This window comes from Balearica regulorum, chromosome Z (genome assembly GCF_011004875.1).
Source record: "Balearica regulorum gibbericeps isolate bBalReg1 chromosome Z, bBalReg1.pri, whole genome shotgun sequence".
Taxonomy (NCBI): Eukaryota; Metazoa; Chordata; class Aves; order Gruiformes; family Gruidae; genus Balearica; species Balearica regulorum.
The window spans coordinates 69,962,819-69,981,035 of NC_046220.1; the positions used below are offsets into that span (position 1 = coordinate 69,962,819).

The 18,217-nt window shown below is 36.5% G+C and overlaps 1 protein-coding gene across 1 annotated transcript in view; it reads left to right on the forward strand.

The window, feature by feature from the left end:
• HCN1 (hyperpolarization activated cyclic nucleotide gated potassium channel 1) overlaps positions 1-14,352 on the forward strand; it is a 207,954-nt gene extending 193,602 nt beyond the window's left edge. The window contains exons 7-8 of the mRNA XM_075741307.1: positions 8,732-8,896; positions 10,882-14,352. Of these exons, the coding sequence (XP_075597422.1) occupies positions 8,732-8,896; positions 10,882-11,690 (974 nt within the window). The 3' untranslated portion in view covers positions 11,691-14,352. The remainder of the gene's footprint in view (positions 1-8,731; positions 8,897-10,881) is intronic.
• Positions 14,353-18,217: the final 3,865 nt, after the last annotated feature.

The window sequence follows — 18,217 nt, forward strand, 5'->3', positions numbered from 1 at the left end:
AGACTTGCATTTCCATTTTATGTAATGATCACAAATTTATGTTCTATCAAACAGAGCTTTCTCAAAAGAATTTGAATCAACAGTAGAAAATAGGCAGGATGTAAGAAATGTTACTGGCCTCTGTTTGCTCTAGTCATGAAAACCTGGCCACAGCTATTTTCAGTACCTTCATATAGGAAAAAGAAAAGACAGGTCAGGATGGAACATAAAATGTCTCTGGGCAGATAACATGCCACTTTTTATAACGGCATTTGTACTCTAACCATGTATATTTGGCTGTCTTGATGTAAAAGTAATTATGACTAACAACCTTTCTGAAAAGAATTAAATTATACGGTTTATATATTAAGCATATTACATTGAAATATGCTTAATAGTGTATCAGCATTAACTTTACAGGAAATACGAGGACTTAAAAACATCCAGTTATATATCAATCTTGTAAAAAATTGCAAAAGTCATTAGAGAATGGCTAAAATGGATTGGCTTATTGCATCCAAATGTGCCTTGAAAATTAATATATGCCCAAAATGTCTTTTTCCCTATCAACATTTACTTATATCACAGTAGATAATATTTAAAGGCTCTGTCAAGTTGTTTTAATGAATTTCACATGGACTTAATAAGAGGCCTTCTCTAAGTCTCAAAACATCCAAATTAGTAGGTTGTTATCATACTGCTTTTCTTAGAGCTGCTTTAAAGTAGTGTATTAAGCTTTATTCAAGGAAATGGACTGATAAGAACAAGAGTTGTTTCAAGAAACAGGCTTCTCATAGGTAGGTGGCATAAAAGACAAATTTGGGGCAAAATAAAGAAAGGAGCATACTTTCAAGCTTGTTGACAAACTCTAAATAAATATGAAACTTTTTTTAAAATAAGTGTTCTTCTATAAATCCTATCAAAGTTTGGGTCAATGAAAGTTAGGCAATTATTTTTGGAAGAATAATTTCTCCCCCAGGAAATTTGTGCTATCTCTAATGAAATAAATGTACCTTTCTGCCAATTAGAAATACTGCTAGAAAAAGAAATAAGACTAGAACCTCTCTAATTAGACCACTTACTGTACCAAACATTTGACATACATATACAAAGGTTGAGCAAATGAAGTCTTAGGACGGAGACCTTTAGCGAAGAGAGTAATGGAAAGAAATATAGAAATGAACCTGTATTTTAGATCAGGAAAATGGCTATACAGTGCTCATCATGCGTACCTGTGTCCAGCTGCTTCTAACTCATCAGACTTAAATGTTCTTTCTTGTCTTGGAATGGCTTTGAGGACAAACCCTCCTTTTTCCAAATGTGGGGATTGTGTCCCAAGGATAACATGCTGAATGAAAGGGACTGGTAAAATACTGTTTGTGGGGGGCGTTGATATCATCTACTTCTTTTTTCTAATGATCATTTCCTGCCTCAAGAAGACTAAAATCCCTAATATCACTATTGACTATTACACCGTAGCATCATGTCATCCTCAAACATTGAAGCAAATATTCTTTTCAGTGTCCATTGCATTATTTTCCTCTCTTCATATATATGACATGATACATATAGGACACCTGCATGATGGAGAAATCTCAGACAGTAAGGGTGCTGACAACAAGGGACTGATATTTGCAAACAAGAATCATGTTCCTAATTGAAATAAGGGGACAGTTCCACAAGTCAGTAAGTCTCTAGCTTACTGAATGAAATAATTTTTTTGTATTTTTAATTGCTCTATTAATAGGCATGTAATTCACCTGTTTTCTAATTTTTCTGTTTAAAAAATTGACAATATCAACCTTGCTGGTTAGGGCACATTTTCTATTTCTTTAATTTGTTCTGTAAAATAAAATAAAATAAAGTAAAATAAAATAAAGTAAAATAAAATAAAATAAACAATGAACGTGCTGAGAGTTCCTCCGTCAGGGTCTTCAGAGCCAGAAATTTCAAATGGCTACAAACAGGCAATAAAATTATCACAAATATAGATAAATTATAAATAGCTATCACAAACAGATAAATTTAAATTAGGTTTAGGTAAATAGTTCAAAAAGTGACAGGATACTGAAACTGAGGCATTAAGGAAGTTGGTTTGGACCCTTAATTGTAATTAACCATTTTCAGTCCCTCTTTGAAATAGTAACTACTCAGCAGTGTATCCAGGCCTCCTTACATGAACACTCTCTCCTGTTGATGAACCCAGATATCTGAAAGCAACTTTACAGGCAATTGTAGTTGACATTTTTTAAATGAAGAGGTCTTGCAGGCAGTGTCTGCTATTGCTCACTCTGACAAACTTAAACAACTGCAAAATAAAATCTGGATAGCTATGTGACATAGCTTTTTTTTTTTTTTTTCTTTTAGGAAATAGATTACTGAAATTCATTTAATTGCTGTAAGCTACATTCTGACTAATCACAAGATCTGGTGCTATTCATTTTAGTATCTATAACAAAAAGCAGGTATCCCTGAGTTTTCCATTTTGTGCTATAGTGATAATACAGTGAAAGATAAAAAGAATACATTAAAAAGTTAGGAAAAAAATTATAGATACATGCATTTGATATTTTTCAGAGAAAAATGAGACAAAAATGCTAAAGTATTTGTTAAAGCAATCACATTTTTATCATATGAAACCTTCTCCCTGTTTTCTGTATTAGAGATGCTTAAGTCAACACGGAACTTGGAAATTGCTCTATTTCTGAATGAATGGGATGTCTAGAGGCTTGTTGATTTTTTTTTTTAATTGCTTGAATTTTATATAGTCCTTTCCTAAAGAAAAAAATATTACTGACATTACTTGTTGTAAAGCTGGGAGTAGAGTGCCTCAAGCTGAAGGTCCCTCCCTGTCACTGGCACACCACGAAAGTGCCCAATGGTCAGTGGACAGAGGAAAGTCAGTGGACAACTTCAATAGCGTGAAGAAAATCAAGAACTATTGATCTTTCCACCATGTTGCTATTATGAAGAGTTACATTAAAAAAGAAGAATAACCTAAACCTGGTAGTTCTGGGAAACTTGCTCTGAAGACTTACAAGACGGGTAGATGGAAAGAGCTTTTGTACATCTAAGTGTTGTTTATAATAGTTTAGTAAATCATTGCTCTCAATAAAATAAACAATATTCTAATCCACTGTCCCGTTCTCATAAAACATTCCCAAATCCATTAGACCAGCTGAACCAAGCCTTTGAATTGCTTTGATTTTCCATCTTTCTTCTGCTGCTGAAAGTAACCAGATGGTCTGAGTAGCTGCCTGCCCATTTGCACAGCAATGTATACGCCTGCTACAAGATGAAACAAGTTTCCTGCTGAGGAACTGAAGCAATAGTCAGCTGTCCTCAGCTGGAAGGACACTTCATTAGATCCTGCAATGTTAAATCTGACAGATGATGGGAAACCTGTTACAGCTTTGGAAGGGGACAGAGCACTTAATAAACTGCTGTAGTTCATCAATGCATCGAAACTGCTAATGTTTTTTCATTTATTTTTATGTGGAAGCACTATATGGCTAAAATACTAGTTAACTTAATTCATCACTACAAAAAATTAATTCCTGCAACTAGTAAAATGAACTTTTGCTTTAATTCTGGTCTTTGTGTCCTTGAGAAACAAAGCTGTGCCTACGATAATAATTCATTGTATTAATTTTCCAATATTACTATATACCATCCTAAGCTAAGAAATATGTTCCATGGAGACAGGACCAGTTTGATGTCCTTTAATGAACCACCTAACTACTGGACTCATAACTGTTTCCTTTATCAACACAGTTTATCTGTTGGTGGTCACACTTTGACTGCAATGCAACTTTATATTGTTATTTTGATTTTTGAAGTTTTTTAATATCTATTCAAATGTTAATGTGACATAAAAAGTTGAGTAATTTTATCTCAAGTATAATGTATATGGAAAATGAACTGACAGTTAATGGAAAGGTGCCACACTGTCAGATGAACTGAACTGTGTTGCCTCCCAGAATACAAAAGGGTTTTTCGTAGGTCTATATAAAGTGGAAACAGGAAATTATTGATAGGGTAGCCAGTCCATGTACCCATTCAGCAAAGACTAAGAAAGCAACACAACATCATGAATGGTGCTAAAGGTGAACCACTCCCTGAGCCCCAGCAGTTATTTTCTTGAAGAAAAAATGTTTAGGAATCACATATCAACAGGGGAGGGGGAAAATTATCACCTACAGTGACGTATTGATAAAGTCCACAAGAATGATGAACCTGATCTCAGTTGGAACCAAAACTGTGGCTCTTAGAAAAGGCCTACTAATCCTAACTCTTTAAAGGTCATCCTATGGGTTGTGTCATTCACATTAACTCACTCAAGTTTTCCCAAAATCAGTCTTCCGTAGTGCTGTCTTTCAGGTACATAGAATTTCCTGTGTTCTGTCAAACTAATACAATAATAAAATATGATCCACACGTCCCCTGTTTACTCAGGTATGGGCAAGCTTCTTCAGAAATTTATGGTGTTCCAAAAACTGAACCTGATGCTCTTGCTGAAATACTGCTATAGAATCATAGAATCATTTAGCTTGGAAAAGACCTTTAAGATCATCAAGTTCAACCATTAACCTAACACTGCCAAGTCCACAACCATGTCCCATGTATTTGTGCAACTGATATATTGGTGATCAATTTTGATTATTATAATTTAACCTGCAAAACAGGCTTAGCTTTAAACTTTTATCACTGTGCTTTTTAGTCAATGTCTTGACAGCAGAAAGTACATTGTATTTGAGCCCTTTTCCATGTTCTTTTGAGAGCTGCATTGTTCTGTGGCAAAGATCTGATGCTAGCAGAATACAAATTGTGATTTTCACAGACAGATTAACTACATTTGTATTAGATATGGACTGTAAGAACAAATGAATGTTTTTAGCATCATTTAGTGCTTTCAGATAGTCATTTTCCATTAGTCCAGTGATTGACATGTATTTCAGAATGTTCTAAGGAGCAGTTGTCCAAAGAGATTAAATAATTAAAGTAGAACTTGCATTAAGAGTTGAATTACAGGTTTATTGTAGCCTAATACATAATTATTAATTGGAATTGAAGACATTCCTTTTTTTTGGAAAGGAAAGATAGAAATATTTGACACTTTGAAAGTGTCAGCATGAAGGCAATACATGATGCCAACCACAGATGGGAATTAGTGAGTAATATGCTGCTGCTGCTTTCTTTTTATGCTAGTATAGAACCTTGTTTGTCCAAGCTGTTTGAAAAGAGTCTGTGCCCTTTGTGTTACACTGCACACTCCTGTGCTATTGTTTGTATTTCATAGTCTGTTTAAATCAACTGAACATTACGGAGAACATAATTGTTGAGGACACCTGGTGTACTTGATGCCATTAAGACTCATTTTATATATATAGTGCATATTTTCATTACTTTATTCTCTTCGTTAATCTATTGTTTATTTAAAAAAAATAAATTACTTTGATATATTTAAAGTAACATAAGTGTTTGATGGGAACACATTTTAACATTCTGTGTTCTTCCTCTCCTGTCCAAATAAATGAGATTTCACATATTATATCTTATTACGCTTGAGAGTTTGTTCCAAACAAATAGCTAATAGATGGAATGAACTTAAATGCAGAATACATACAATTAACAAGCACATTTGTATAGTGTCCAGAGTACAAATGATGCTATTGGTATGTGTAACAAAGCAATATTGGTGATGTATCAGTGACTATAATACAACTCTAGTCAGTCAAGAACCATTGCTGGAAATACATTACATAGTGTCATGGTTTAACCTGACAGGCAGCTAAAACAACCACACAGCCATTTACTCACTCCCTCCCCCTTAGAGACAATTGAAAAGAAACAGGTAAAACTCATGGGTTGAGATAAAGACAGTTTAATGGGACAGAAAAGGAACAATAGGAATAATAGGAATAATAGTAACAACAACAACAATATTAATAGAATATACAAAACAAGTCATGCACAGCACAATTGCTCACCACCTGGAAGCAATGCCCAGCTAGTTCCTGACTCGTGCTGCCTCCTAGCCAACTCCTCTAGTTATATAATGAGTATGGCATCGTATAGTATGGAATATCCCTCTGACCAGTTTGAGTCAGCTATCCTAGCTGTGTCTCCTCCCAGCTTCTTGGATGCCTCCTGCCTTATTGTTGGCAGGGCAGTATGAGAAGCTGAGAAGTCCTTGACTGCTTGGCAACAACTAAAATATTAGCACGTTATCGTTATTATTCTCATCCTAAATCAAAACCACAGCACCACACCCGCTGCTAGTGAGAAAATTAACTCTACCCCAGCCAAAACCAGGACATATGTATTCATCACATGGTACTTTTTTCTGTCAGAAGGCTGTAGTTCATCTTTTGAATGAGACCATTGAACTGGAGCTGAGAACACAAAGCTTTCCCTGCTTCCTAATTAGGCAGGCTCCACAGTGGCACTTCCTGATCGGTTCCTAGGCACTAGGACGTTTCTCATATCTTTTCTGACCCATCCTTTATTATCTTATCTAATTAGAAGACTCTATTATGGTTATTAAGAGCCTTCCAAAAAGATGTTCTTCTATCAGAAGTTGTGGGCTGACAGGGTTTTCAGAATACAATGTTTAGTTTTTAGTGATTCTTTCCATTCCCCTTATTTGACAAGAACAATAGAAGACAAAAGAAGGGGAAAAAATAATTATATTTATTGCCGCAATATCCATGAATTACATGGTTCCTTTGTCCTGTGATGAAATCTAACATTGTCTCTTATTGTTTCTTCCCATCCTTCTTGTTGAAGAAGTAGTCTAAAATATTGTGTTCTAGATTAATAATGATGAAAATAGTACTTTCTCCATTTTTTTTTACACTCTTCAGAATGGTTGGGATTCATAGATAACATTTATTTTGTTTTTGCATGTGATTTTTGTAAAATCAAGTACTTTTATTTGTTGAGTGTAGCAAAAGACAGCTCCTTATGTCTCTAGTATTATTTGCAGCAATTTTAAGTGAAGAAAACTGTAAATCAAGAGGTGATCATTAGTCACACAGATTTTCCAGCTGGTTACGTTATCTCTAAATTCAACCATGTATTGCAAAACTTTATTCTGTGTGAGATATCTTAGGAAATGAAGCAGGCATTCACTCCATTTAACTGATCCCTTTGGGCAAAATGTCCTTCTCACTCTTGTAACTAAAATGCAGTAGGTTCAATCAAAGGCGAAGGGGTCAGGCTGAGCTGCAGGATGGAGGGGGAAAGGACTGACTTCTGTTTGACCTGACTGGCTCTTTAGAGTAAACTGTCATTATTTCATGAGCATCAAATTTTGTGAGGGACATTAGGTCAAGAGTCTTACAATACCCATTATTCTCTATAAATTCTCCCCAATGCTGTTGGGTACATTCTGTGCTACTACTGGTCCCACTTTAATTTACTTTGATTTATTCACTATTATTTAAGCATGTTAGCCTCTAAGCCTTCAGGGTTAGGTGGCATGTGGAAATTCTTCAACAAGAAGCATGAGACAAAAAACCATCAAGGTTCTTTACATTCTAGATTAATAAAAAATATATTTTGTTAAAGACATACAATGCTAGCACTTTACAGATCTGAAGTAAAGCCTGCAGAATTCTTTATTTTTGTTAATGAAGAATATTTGGTTTTCCACACTTGAGAATGATAGTTGAGTGAGATTGAGAATGATCATTTGTGATAGACACACAGGCAGGGTAGGAGACGGTTTCCTAGCTAGTAATTAAATATGAACAAAGATGAACTCACTGCTCTTGACTGCTAGAACTGGGTAGGGAAACTATCTCTCACCCTGCCTGAGAGCCCAAGAACTGTTGATATTTCTAAATGTGTTCTTATTCCCCAGCTTGAAAATAGGATCAAATCAAACACTTCCTTTTGTAATTGACTTTTCAATTTTTTATTTTTTTTTTAATATAAATAAGTATTCTACCCCAAATGTTGTGCTGTTACAAGCCTCCAACATTGACTTTGGCCTTTATCCAGAAACTCTCTTCCTGTGGGTTCGGGAATCAGCAGTCGTAAGTTTGGGTTTGTTTCTTGTGACTCTGCTTATGGCTTTGGTCTCCTCTGTTCCAGAATGATGAATTCCTGTTGGAGGCACTTGCAGAGAAAGGCTACAAGACTAATCAAATGGAGTAAGCAGAGGTTAAAAAGGTTCTGGTTTTTAGCCCAATGAGAAAAAAAGTCTAAAATAATAAGTTTGCTCTCCCAAAATACACAGGACATAAAAGCCAAGGAAACACAAGGCATTTTCATACTTGAAGCATTTTTTCTTAGAACATCTCTTATATTCAAATATCATTATATCATTAGTTTAGTAAATCTGGTGAATGATTAAAAGAATTGGTGCTCTATGTTAGCTAGATATTTAAACAAAATCAATAGAATCACTTGGATTAATTGAATCAGCAAGCTGTGTTTGACAGCTGATGGATCATTTCTTACAATGTGAAGATTTTTTTAAAAAGACTTGATAAAATCAGAGACCAGACCGACAAAACCTGTAAGCAGGGCTCTTAAGGACCATTAGTTATTTTTTCAAAGTAGCAAAAATAGAACCAAACACCTTGAGAATTGTCCCTGCAACCTTGTGTAAATAGCAATAGAAAAATTGCAGCTGAGTACTGAATTATTACTTGTTAGCACTGAGTCACTTCCTAGCTTTTAAGTTTGACATGGTTCACTAACTTCTTTGTTTTATGTGTGTGTCGAATTTTTCTCTCCCCAGAGATTTGCCTTTTGACGAAGGGCCGTCGAACTGCCAGTGTACGAGCAGACACATACTGTCGCCTGTATTCCCTCTCAGTCGACAACTTCAACGAGGTTCTGGAAGAGTACCCCATGATGAGAAGGGCCTTTGAAACGGTGGCAATTGATAGGCTTGACAGGATAGGTATTAATTTTTTTCCATATTAGGAATTCTTAAAACCTTTATACCTTTTCCTTGAGTTGCAGGACAAAATGCCCAGATTAAACCCTTCTTAAAAGTTTTGTTTCTGTTACGCTACAGTAAATGTTCTGTTGATTTATGAATAAGACATCTCCAGACAAGAAATTCTGCAATCTTACTTTTAAATAATAAAAAACTTTGAGTTTTAGAAAGTCTCATACTCCTCTGAGGATTATTTTATATACTTTAATTATAATTAGTAGTATTTATTAATCCTGTATATTTCTTTTGCTGCCCTCAGCACTTAATAGGGTTTATGCTGTTTCATGAGCAGTAGATGACATTTTCCTACATAAATTGTTTACAGATGACATCTATAATGCTGGGAAGAGCTGAAGCCTCTCAGCACTTAGAAAACCCATGCTTATTGAAGTGAATTAATCCTTTGCAGCAGGGCTCTCATTTTCCTCACAACATGGGCACTGCTAGCATTGATGGCTGCACACTGGTGTTACTCAGATCGCTAGCAATCACAAAAGCAGGCCAACGATATCGAAGTGAAAGGCATAAAGATATGGCAGATTATCAAAACAGAGTGTGCAAAGTCTGCTGTTATGCATCCAGATTCTAGACCTGTCTGCTAGGACATACTAGATAAAATATGTGATCTTAGTTAGGAGAATTGCGCTCTGATCATTGTTATTGACACTGGTTTTAAATTGCACCTATGCGTAAAAAATAATTTATCCTGTTTGGTCGTGTTTCCTCAACTTCATAAGAAAAGTCCAGTGTAAGGATTTCCCTACATCACTTTATCTCGGTACAGTTATGTCTGCAGTTCCTTCAAACTGAATACAGAAAGAATTGCCAGGGAGTGTCATTCTGCTATTCAAAGCTGAAGATGTGATTTGGAAGAAAGCATGTTTTGTTTAATATAGCAAGAGTATAGAAATGAAATACAGGTACACAGGTTTCTAATATTCAATAGATCTGGTTTAGTATTTTGCAGATTGTTAGCACTCAGTGCGTTAAATTATGTTATCAAGATTTTTCAAACTCTTACAGTTTGTCTCTCAAGACTCTCTGGAAATGTAGTCCAGCTCTAAGTAATATATGTTTAAATCATAAGTAGTAGTAAAGCCCAGTCTGCTTTTGGAGTAGCAATCCTGTCTGAGATGCTGTATTTGCAATATGAAATCTACACAGGACAAAGATAAAATGCGAACCATTTTATCAAAAAAAGCAACAGTTGAGTGCAATTGTGTTCCTGTGCGTCTGATGACACAGAACAGTGTCTACATCTTGCAGACACTAAGAGCCATCAAGCAGCATCAGGACAGTGTGTACAGCAGTCTTTATTCTGCAAGCAGGTGTCACGTTATCTGAGAGTTCATATTAGCTCATAAACATTTAAAAAGATGATTTCTTGCAAGCTAGTGGTCACTGGTTACAAATGTCTAATAATTAGTTCCAGGGAATATGCTAAATGGCAGGTGTATTTTAAGTTATGTAACAGTTTAGTGGAAATTAGGACAGTTTTGCAATGAGAAGGACGTTACACATGCAGACCCTGATGGCTTTGTCAATCTTGTTTTTCAGTAAATCACCATGGTTACATTTTCAGAATAACTGTAGTAAAAGCAATACACTAGGAGTGAAGAGGCACAGAAACTTCAGGTGTCTTTGAGCGCGGTGGTGTGATGAAAGCCTGCCGTGCTGGTGCAGAGCGAGGGGTGATGCGGTGTGTGGGCAGGCCGGCCGTCGGGAGCTGGTTGCGCTGGTGGTGCTTGGTGTGGCACAGCCTGCTGCAGCAGGCTCGCTGCCACGCTGTGGCCCCTGCTCAGCCCGGTGTTTAAAGCTTAAATAATATATTACCTTTGGTGATAGGGGTTGAAACGCAAAGTCAGAGCGTGTTAGGCTCTGCTAACTCTTCTGACCTCTCTGACCCTGCGTGTCAGGCTTGCTAACTCTTCTGCCTCTCCGTGAAGGGAAGAAGAATTCAATCCTCCTGCAGAAGTTCCAGAAGGACCTCAACACTGGGGTTTTCAACAACCAGGAGAATGAGATTCTGAAGCAGATCGTGAAGCACGACAGGGAGATGGTGCAGACCATCGCCCCGGTGAGCTTGCAGCAGATGCCCGCCCTGAACTCCAGCACCTCTGCCTCGTCGTCACGCGTCAGGACGCAGTCCCCTCCTGTGTACACCGCCAGCAGCCTGTCCCATGGAAACCTGCACTCCCCCTCGCCCAGCACGCAGACACCCCAGCAAGCTGTCATCCTCTCGCCCTGCTCCTACACCACCGCTGTCTGCAGCCCGCCTGTACAGAGCCCTCTGGCCGGCCGAACTTTCCAGTACGCCTCGCCGACGGCCTCACAGCTCTCCCTCATGCAGCAGCAGCCGCAGGCGCCCCAGCAGCCCCCCGGGGCCACACAGAAGAATGAGGTCCACAAGAGCACCCAGGCTCTCCACAACACCAACCTGACCTGGGAGGTGCGGCCCCTTTCTGCCTCGCAGCCTTCCCTGCCCCACGAGATCTCCACCCTGATCGCCAGGCCTCACCCCACTGTGGGGGAGTCCCTTGCCTCCCTCCCGCAGCCTGCCCCCAGCCCTGGCGTGCCTCCGGCTGGCCGGGCCACCGTCCCCCAGCGGGTCTCGCTCTTTCGACAGATGTCCTCGGGAGCCATCCCCCCAAACCGGGGGTCCGCGCTGCCCCCAGCCCCCCTGCAAAGGGATTCTTCTACAGTCTTAAGCACAGAGCCCGAGGGAGACAAACCGCGGTTCGCGTCAAACTTATGATCCCTGGTAACTGTGAGCAACAGACTTGTAACGAACCGAGCACCGTCCCCGGGACTGTTTTAGCCTGTTTCCTAATGTACCCCAGCAGTCTACTATGAGAAAAATACTTTAGACAGCTTTGCCCTACGTAACGAATGTAAAAATTTTATATATATATATATATTTTATATATATATATATATAAAGGAATTTAAAAAACTTGTTTGAATTCATGTCTGTCTTGCAACCATTACAGAAGTCTAAATTCAGCTGTAATATTATTTTTAATGTGTCGACTTTAAAATCAATCTAACAGACTTCTCTGCTTGTGAGGTTTGCTGTTTTCATGGGGAAATTGTCAACACAATAGCAAACTTCAAACAAGTATATTAAAAAAAAGAAAAATATCAATCTTACTAACATATAGCACTGACTGAGTGATATTCTGAAACCTTTGTTATTTCATTTATTGCATTGCATAATTTCTCGTGAAGAATTCAGTTGTTATTTCCCATTGCATTTCAAATGTTAGCACTTTCTGTTGGGAATTAGATTGGAAAAGAAATAAATTGCAAACACTTGCAGTCAAAAGGCTGGCACTAGCACTCCTCTGGATAGGTTGTAACTTCACAACATGTCAGCCATTCTGTTGTTTCAGAAAACTGGGTGGACTTTGATCTTCAGATTGCTAAAGACTTTTACAAAGACTATAAATATAGCCATTGTAAATAACTTTTTAGACCCAAACAAAAATAGCAGCTGTGTGGTGTACCATCGCAAGGTCTTTGTTTAGGAATTTAGATTCCACTCTTCACTTCAAAATTTACAGTTTTAAAATTTGTTAAAGCTAAGTGCAACACAACTGTTAAATTGTAATGCAATGGCTTAAAACCTACTATGTTACTTTTACATGCAATGTTTTATGCAAAATTGTACGCTTGATCCTGCGAACCGCTTGTACTTCACCAATACCATCACTTTTCTCCTTGCCCTCAATAGCATCTGAGAATATTCCATGCATGCTTTGGAAAAAAAAAAACCACCAAAAAAAAAAAAAAAAAAACCAAACAAAAAAAGGTGATAAAAATAGGTTCAGTCAGCCATTGTAGGAAAAAGCTTTATGGTATCTTAGAAAATAATAACCATTCATGAATTGTGTCTACCTTAAAATTCCTATAATGCTGACTTTGAATCTCTGGTTTAAGTCTAAATGTGACGTTTTTCATTTAAAGGATTATTTGTAAACCACAGCTTGATTTAGGCTTTCAGGTGCTTTCTGTGTCTTCACTGTAGTTTTGTAGTTGACTGTGGTGTTAATTTACAAAATTAAATATAATATAGCATCAAGTCTGTCTGGAAATGCACGATTTGCTCTGTGTATATTGTAACTAAATGGATAGTATATCCTAAGGCATGTAGTGTCAAACATAGCCCATAGGTATGAGGTTTATTATTTTTTATGTCTTCAAAACAGAAAGGAAATGGTGACAGAAAGCAGGGTTAAAGCATACTGTTTTGTGAATGTTTTGTTTTGTTTGCTCAAACCTTCACACTATCTTATCCACCAAAAAAAGTTCTTTCGTAATCATTTGTGCCTGAATTGTCACATTAAATAGCGATTGAAACTAAATGTGTCATAATTTAACTCATTGAAAATTCAGCATTATGGATATGATACAAGCATATATTCTGTTCCTTAAAACTCAGCTGACTCATGTTAACGAAGTGAATGCAAAGGAATTCTTCTTTTCCCATTAATGCTGAGTTTAACGATGCATGGTAAAATTAAATAACATCACAAACTATGTAATGCAGTGAATCCAGATGTACTTGAGAGCCAAGTAAATATTCTACAGCTAACAGAGCTTGAACCCATGCTGCCTGACAGGCCTTTTTCTAAAATGGTATATCAAGTAAAAATTTTAAAAAATCTTTCAGTTTTTGCTGAGTCCCACTCACCGGTAAAAATCAATGTAATTAACCCATTACCATGCTGCTGCCATTAATTTAAGTGGCCCAGAGTACTATATGGGGAAGTGATTGTTTAAAAATGTTTGGAACATTATGGATACGCTGCAAGACCATTTATTTATCAGTACAGTACCCCTTATATTATTTTAATACTAACAAATTCTGTCATTTAATTAAGATCATGTAATGGTCTTTCAAACTCTTTAAGGTTTACATTTGATAGGAGATAATGGGGTTAGTAGCGAAATATTTTTATATATATTTTTATTTTATTTTAAGCACTATGAAGAAATATTAATTCACATGGTCTTTCAGTGAAACCATAAATAATTTTTAATGACTTTGTAATAGAGTGGACAATATCTAGGATTTGTATGTTAATTTAAAAAAAAATAAATGGTACAGGGTATAAAATTATATACGTATATATATGTATGTATGACTGTATATATACTTAGATTAAGAAACAAATGACTCACATTCCTGTAATATAAAGGTCCATTGCTAGTTTCAGAACTGACCTGTTTTCTCTGTACATAAGTAAGCCCATAAGTATGAAATCTCACATCTGTACAGGATGAAATGTATTAATGAAAAAGGTTGGATCTTACTGCTGCTGGGAAGACTATAGATCTGAATCTTACAATAACTGTATGATCAGGGATGAGATAGATTTTTTCTTTTGTCTGCTCAAAGCCATAAATAAATATATATAAAAGATTATTAATAAATTGAAGAAAATATATAAATAAAACCGTGAATATTTTTTTGTTCCAATATCTTCATAACTGAGCAAGTTTTGCTTTACCATGAAAGAAGAACTCTTTTCTTTGTTCTGAGCCCAGAATTGATATGCACTAAGTATCGGGAGGTGTGGAAAAAACTGTCTGAGTAATTATGTGCACTGTAGGAAAAATGGATTAGAAATTTGAGGATACTACCTGATTTCTTCAATCAATTTCTAAGCTGTAGCCCCTCTGTAGATTAGAGGAATTCACTGTGCTAAAAACATTTTCCCCACAAAACTCTCATTTAAGCCATTACCACTAACCTGTAATATTTCTTTAGTACAAATATTTGAAACTGAAGTTTACTTATATATAAAATTTTAAATGTCTTGGGGGGAAAATCCAAGGTAGCTGTTAGTGTAACTTAAGGAAACTGTATTCTGTCATACTTTCACTTTATTTTACTATGTGTATCAATCCCAGATGATATACCTCTGAACTTTTGCATAATAGTTGAAATTTCAAGGGAACATTGATGTGGAGGTAGTGTTCATTAATTACAATTTAGGTAATTGTAAATGAAAAATCATATTACATTCAAACCAATAGCAGATTTTTTTAATTTTTGCATTAACTTCAGTAGGATCAATATAATACTAGATTGCTAAACTGTGATTTTAAGCAAGCATGAGTAGTTATCTTTTCAAATTGCACCCTAAAGTGTATTGTGAATTCATTTTGGTGGTATTTAATTTATATTTTTTTTTTTAGTTTTTCATTATTAAGATATAGCTCCAGTCCAATTGTAGTCAATGAAATGATTTCCAAAAAGACCAGCACTGTACTAGAAAATTCTTGTTTAGCAGCAAAATTTGGTTCTCCTGTCTATATTTGACCACAGCACAGCTTATACTTTGCTGTTTGTTCCAATCTTATTATTTCATACCTGTTTGTGTACAGAAACAAAAGAAGGAAAGGAGGTTTTTTAAAGTGATATTCCATATCACTATATATGATATCAATATGTACCTACACACCAATCTATATATTTTTAAAATGTGTCAGTTTCTAATATCTATATCTACCTCAGTTTACTTCCTACCTTACCTTAATTTGAATTTTAAAAGTGGCATCAGAACTGGAACCAAAGTAAATTTTATTTTAAACAGCAAACTTTCATGTCTTGATGCATGTCATTAAGAGTTAAGATTAGTATTTCTGTTTTCAAAATTTACCCACAAGTTCTCACACTGACTTCAGTATTTCTCTCCATGTGAGTTCTTTTCTACTTTATAGGTGACATTTTCCAGTGAAGAAAAATGTTTGATTTTAAAAATAAGATGTTCAATTTTTAAACAAACTTGCAATTCAACTACTCTGGGAATATGCAGTGACATAGTAATTTCTGCTGTTCCAAAGTCCTCTGTTCACGTGAAGAAAATGTTACAAGACAGGAACATAGACTGTTTGTTGAGAAATCATGGGTCTGAGCTACAAACATTATCTGGCACAGCGTAAAACATGCTATAAGAATTGGGTATGCAAATTTATTTTTCAGTGGATTTGGGCTTTCCTCTCCTTTCTATTTTTTAAGCAGGGCAGAGTAGAGTGCTAAAATTGCCCTAGACCGTATCCTCTGAGAAATGCATGTTGTGAATCTTGAACCTATACATTTTTATCTACAATCAGTACACAGTGCTCCTTTGCAAACTTATCAGTTTGAATAACCTACTTGATTAGTGTAGTGGGTCATACAGACAGATGGCATAATTTCTGATCCGTGGTTACATTTCCCTCACCTCTGTGAAGACATGCAATAGCTTAACATGCAGTATCTTAAGAACTTACTGTAGCACTGGATTTTTCAGGTCAAGAAGTGGGAACATTAAAAAGAGAAACACAGTGATTGTAGACAAGCGGAGTATTCAACTAAATGAATTGATTTTAAATCTATCTGTGTATCTTCCATTTATATTTTAAAATAGTGCTACATGTATGTGTACCCAGTTTAAAAGATATATGTTGTAAGAATGAAAACCACATTTACCAATTGCAGCAGATTACTTAAGAGGTACACCGTGGCTAAGGTGACCCTTGGCCTATGAATTGACAGACTCAAGCATACATTTGAACTGACACTAAACTTTGCCCCATTCTTGAAACTGTTCCAGTTATGTGATGTTATTTCACATGCTTGCAAAAGATACTACATTTTTTTACCATTCTCTAGTTTTACATGTCAGATTTGCAGTACAGTTCTCCCTACGCTCTTCTTTGAAGACAGCATGCAGCGCTGAGTTAGTTCTTGCTGAAAGGCCATTGGCAAATTTGGATCAAGTAGTACCACAGACCAAAAGAGAAGAGAAGATGCCAAATGCCAAGTCTACAACCATTCCAAACTGGCCTGTGCACAAGAGGGCAGCACATACTTGAACCATTTGTCTGGAAAGTCAGCAGACACCTGCAGGGACTCTGATACCGAACCATGGGTCTCAACAAATCCGAGGTCCAATGTGAAAATGTATCTCCAATGTCAGCTACTTCTGGACCCCACAGTTACTGAAAAATTTACATAGGCAATAGTTCCTATAGCAAGGCATCTTATCTGTCTTCTATTGAATGACTACTCCACTCTATAGATTGCATATTGCACTTGACATCACAAAATCTGAGATGTTCTCTGGGTGGTACACTGAGCGTGACCATTGCTCATGGATTTACTTACACCTTTTCTTCAGGGAGCAAAGTGTGCAGTCTGTGTCCTGTTTTGTTACTGCAGTGTAGAGGTTTTAAATGGAGAGATCTGGTTTTGAAGTAAGAAAAGTTCCTGTGTATCAGAGGGCAATAACTGCAGATGTCAGTCTTCATTGTGGAAAGAGGCATTTGGGGGTTCTAGACCAGGCTCTTTTTGAATTGGATTTTTTATTTCTCTAGAAAGTCAACATAAAAAATGGATTTGCTGTGCTTGTTACAGCAGAGGTGTAGTCTGCATTGGTGAGGAGATGCCTGCAGTGTTTTACATTAATTATTTTTTTTTCTAAGTGCTGGGGGATTTATGTCCAATTATATCAGTCCCTCTCATCCAGCCAAGAGGCAGTGTGAACAATAACTGATGCCAGGTCATTGCCCACTGCAACAGGCAATCTTCTAGGTAAGGAGAGAAGATGGACAATATTAGAGATGCTTTTATAAAGAACCATAAGTATTCCTAAATATGACCTGGATTGATCAATTCATGTCTGAATCGTCTATGATAAAGTAGACTATATTGTCACTGCAATCTACTTTTTTTTTTTAATCTGCCAATAAATACCCTTTCTGCCTATAATTTGTCTTCATCCTGTGCTAAGTCATCTTGGCAACAGAAATGTGTACCAATATTTGGAGGCAGTGCTGTATCTCTACTGTATTTCAGTTTAGGTGATATCTGTATGTTGATATTCAAAAAAGATTAAGAAATATTCTTTTTTAAAAAATTATAAAGGAAGTGTATTGTGTGCATTTTACCAACTGGTATTATGCTAATGCCTTCCTCCAGGAAGGGCTCAAGTAATTTTAATGATTCACTTGGACCTTTAGTATTACATGACAGATAATGGTGCCCTGGGCAGAAATGGTGAAAGCTGTGGAAAAATCCAAGAGAATGGTTTGGACATCTCCTTTCTTTTCTCCAGTAGCAAGAAGTTGTTCATCAGATCCACCTCACAAATCAGATTCTAGATGGCAAAGCTCAAGGCTTTTGCTTTTGTTTGTTTCTGCTTTGCAAAACAAAACGATGTGGACACAATTCAGAACTTCTAGTCAAAATCTTGAGTGAACTAATGCACATAGAGAAATAAACTTCCTTTA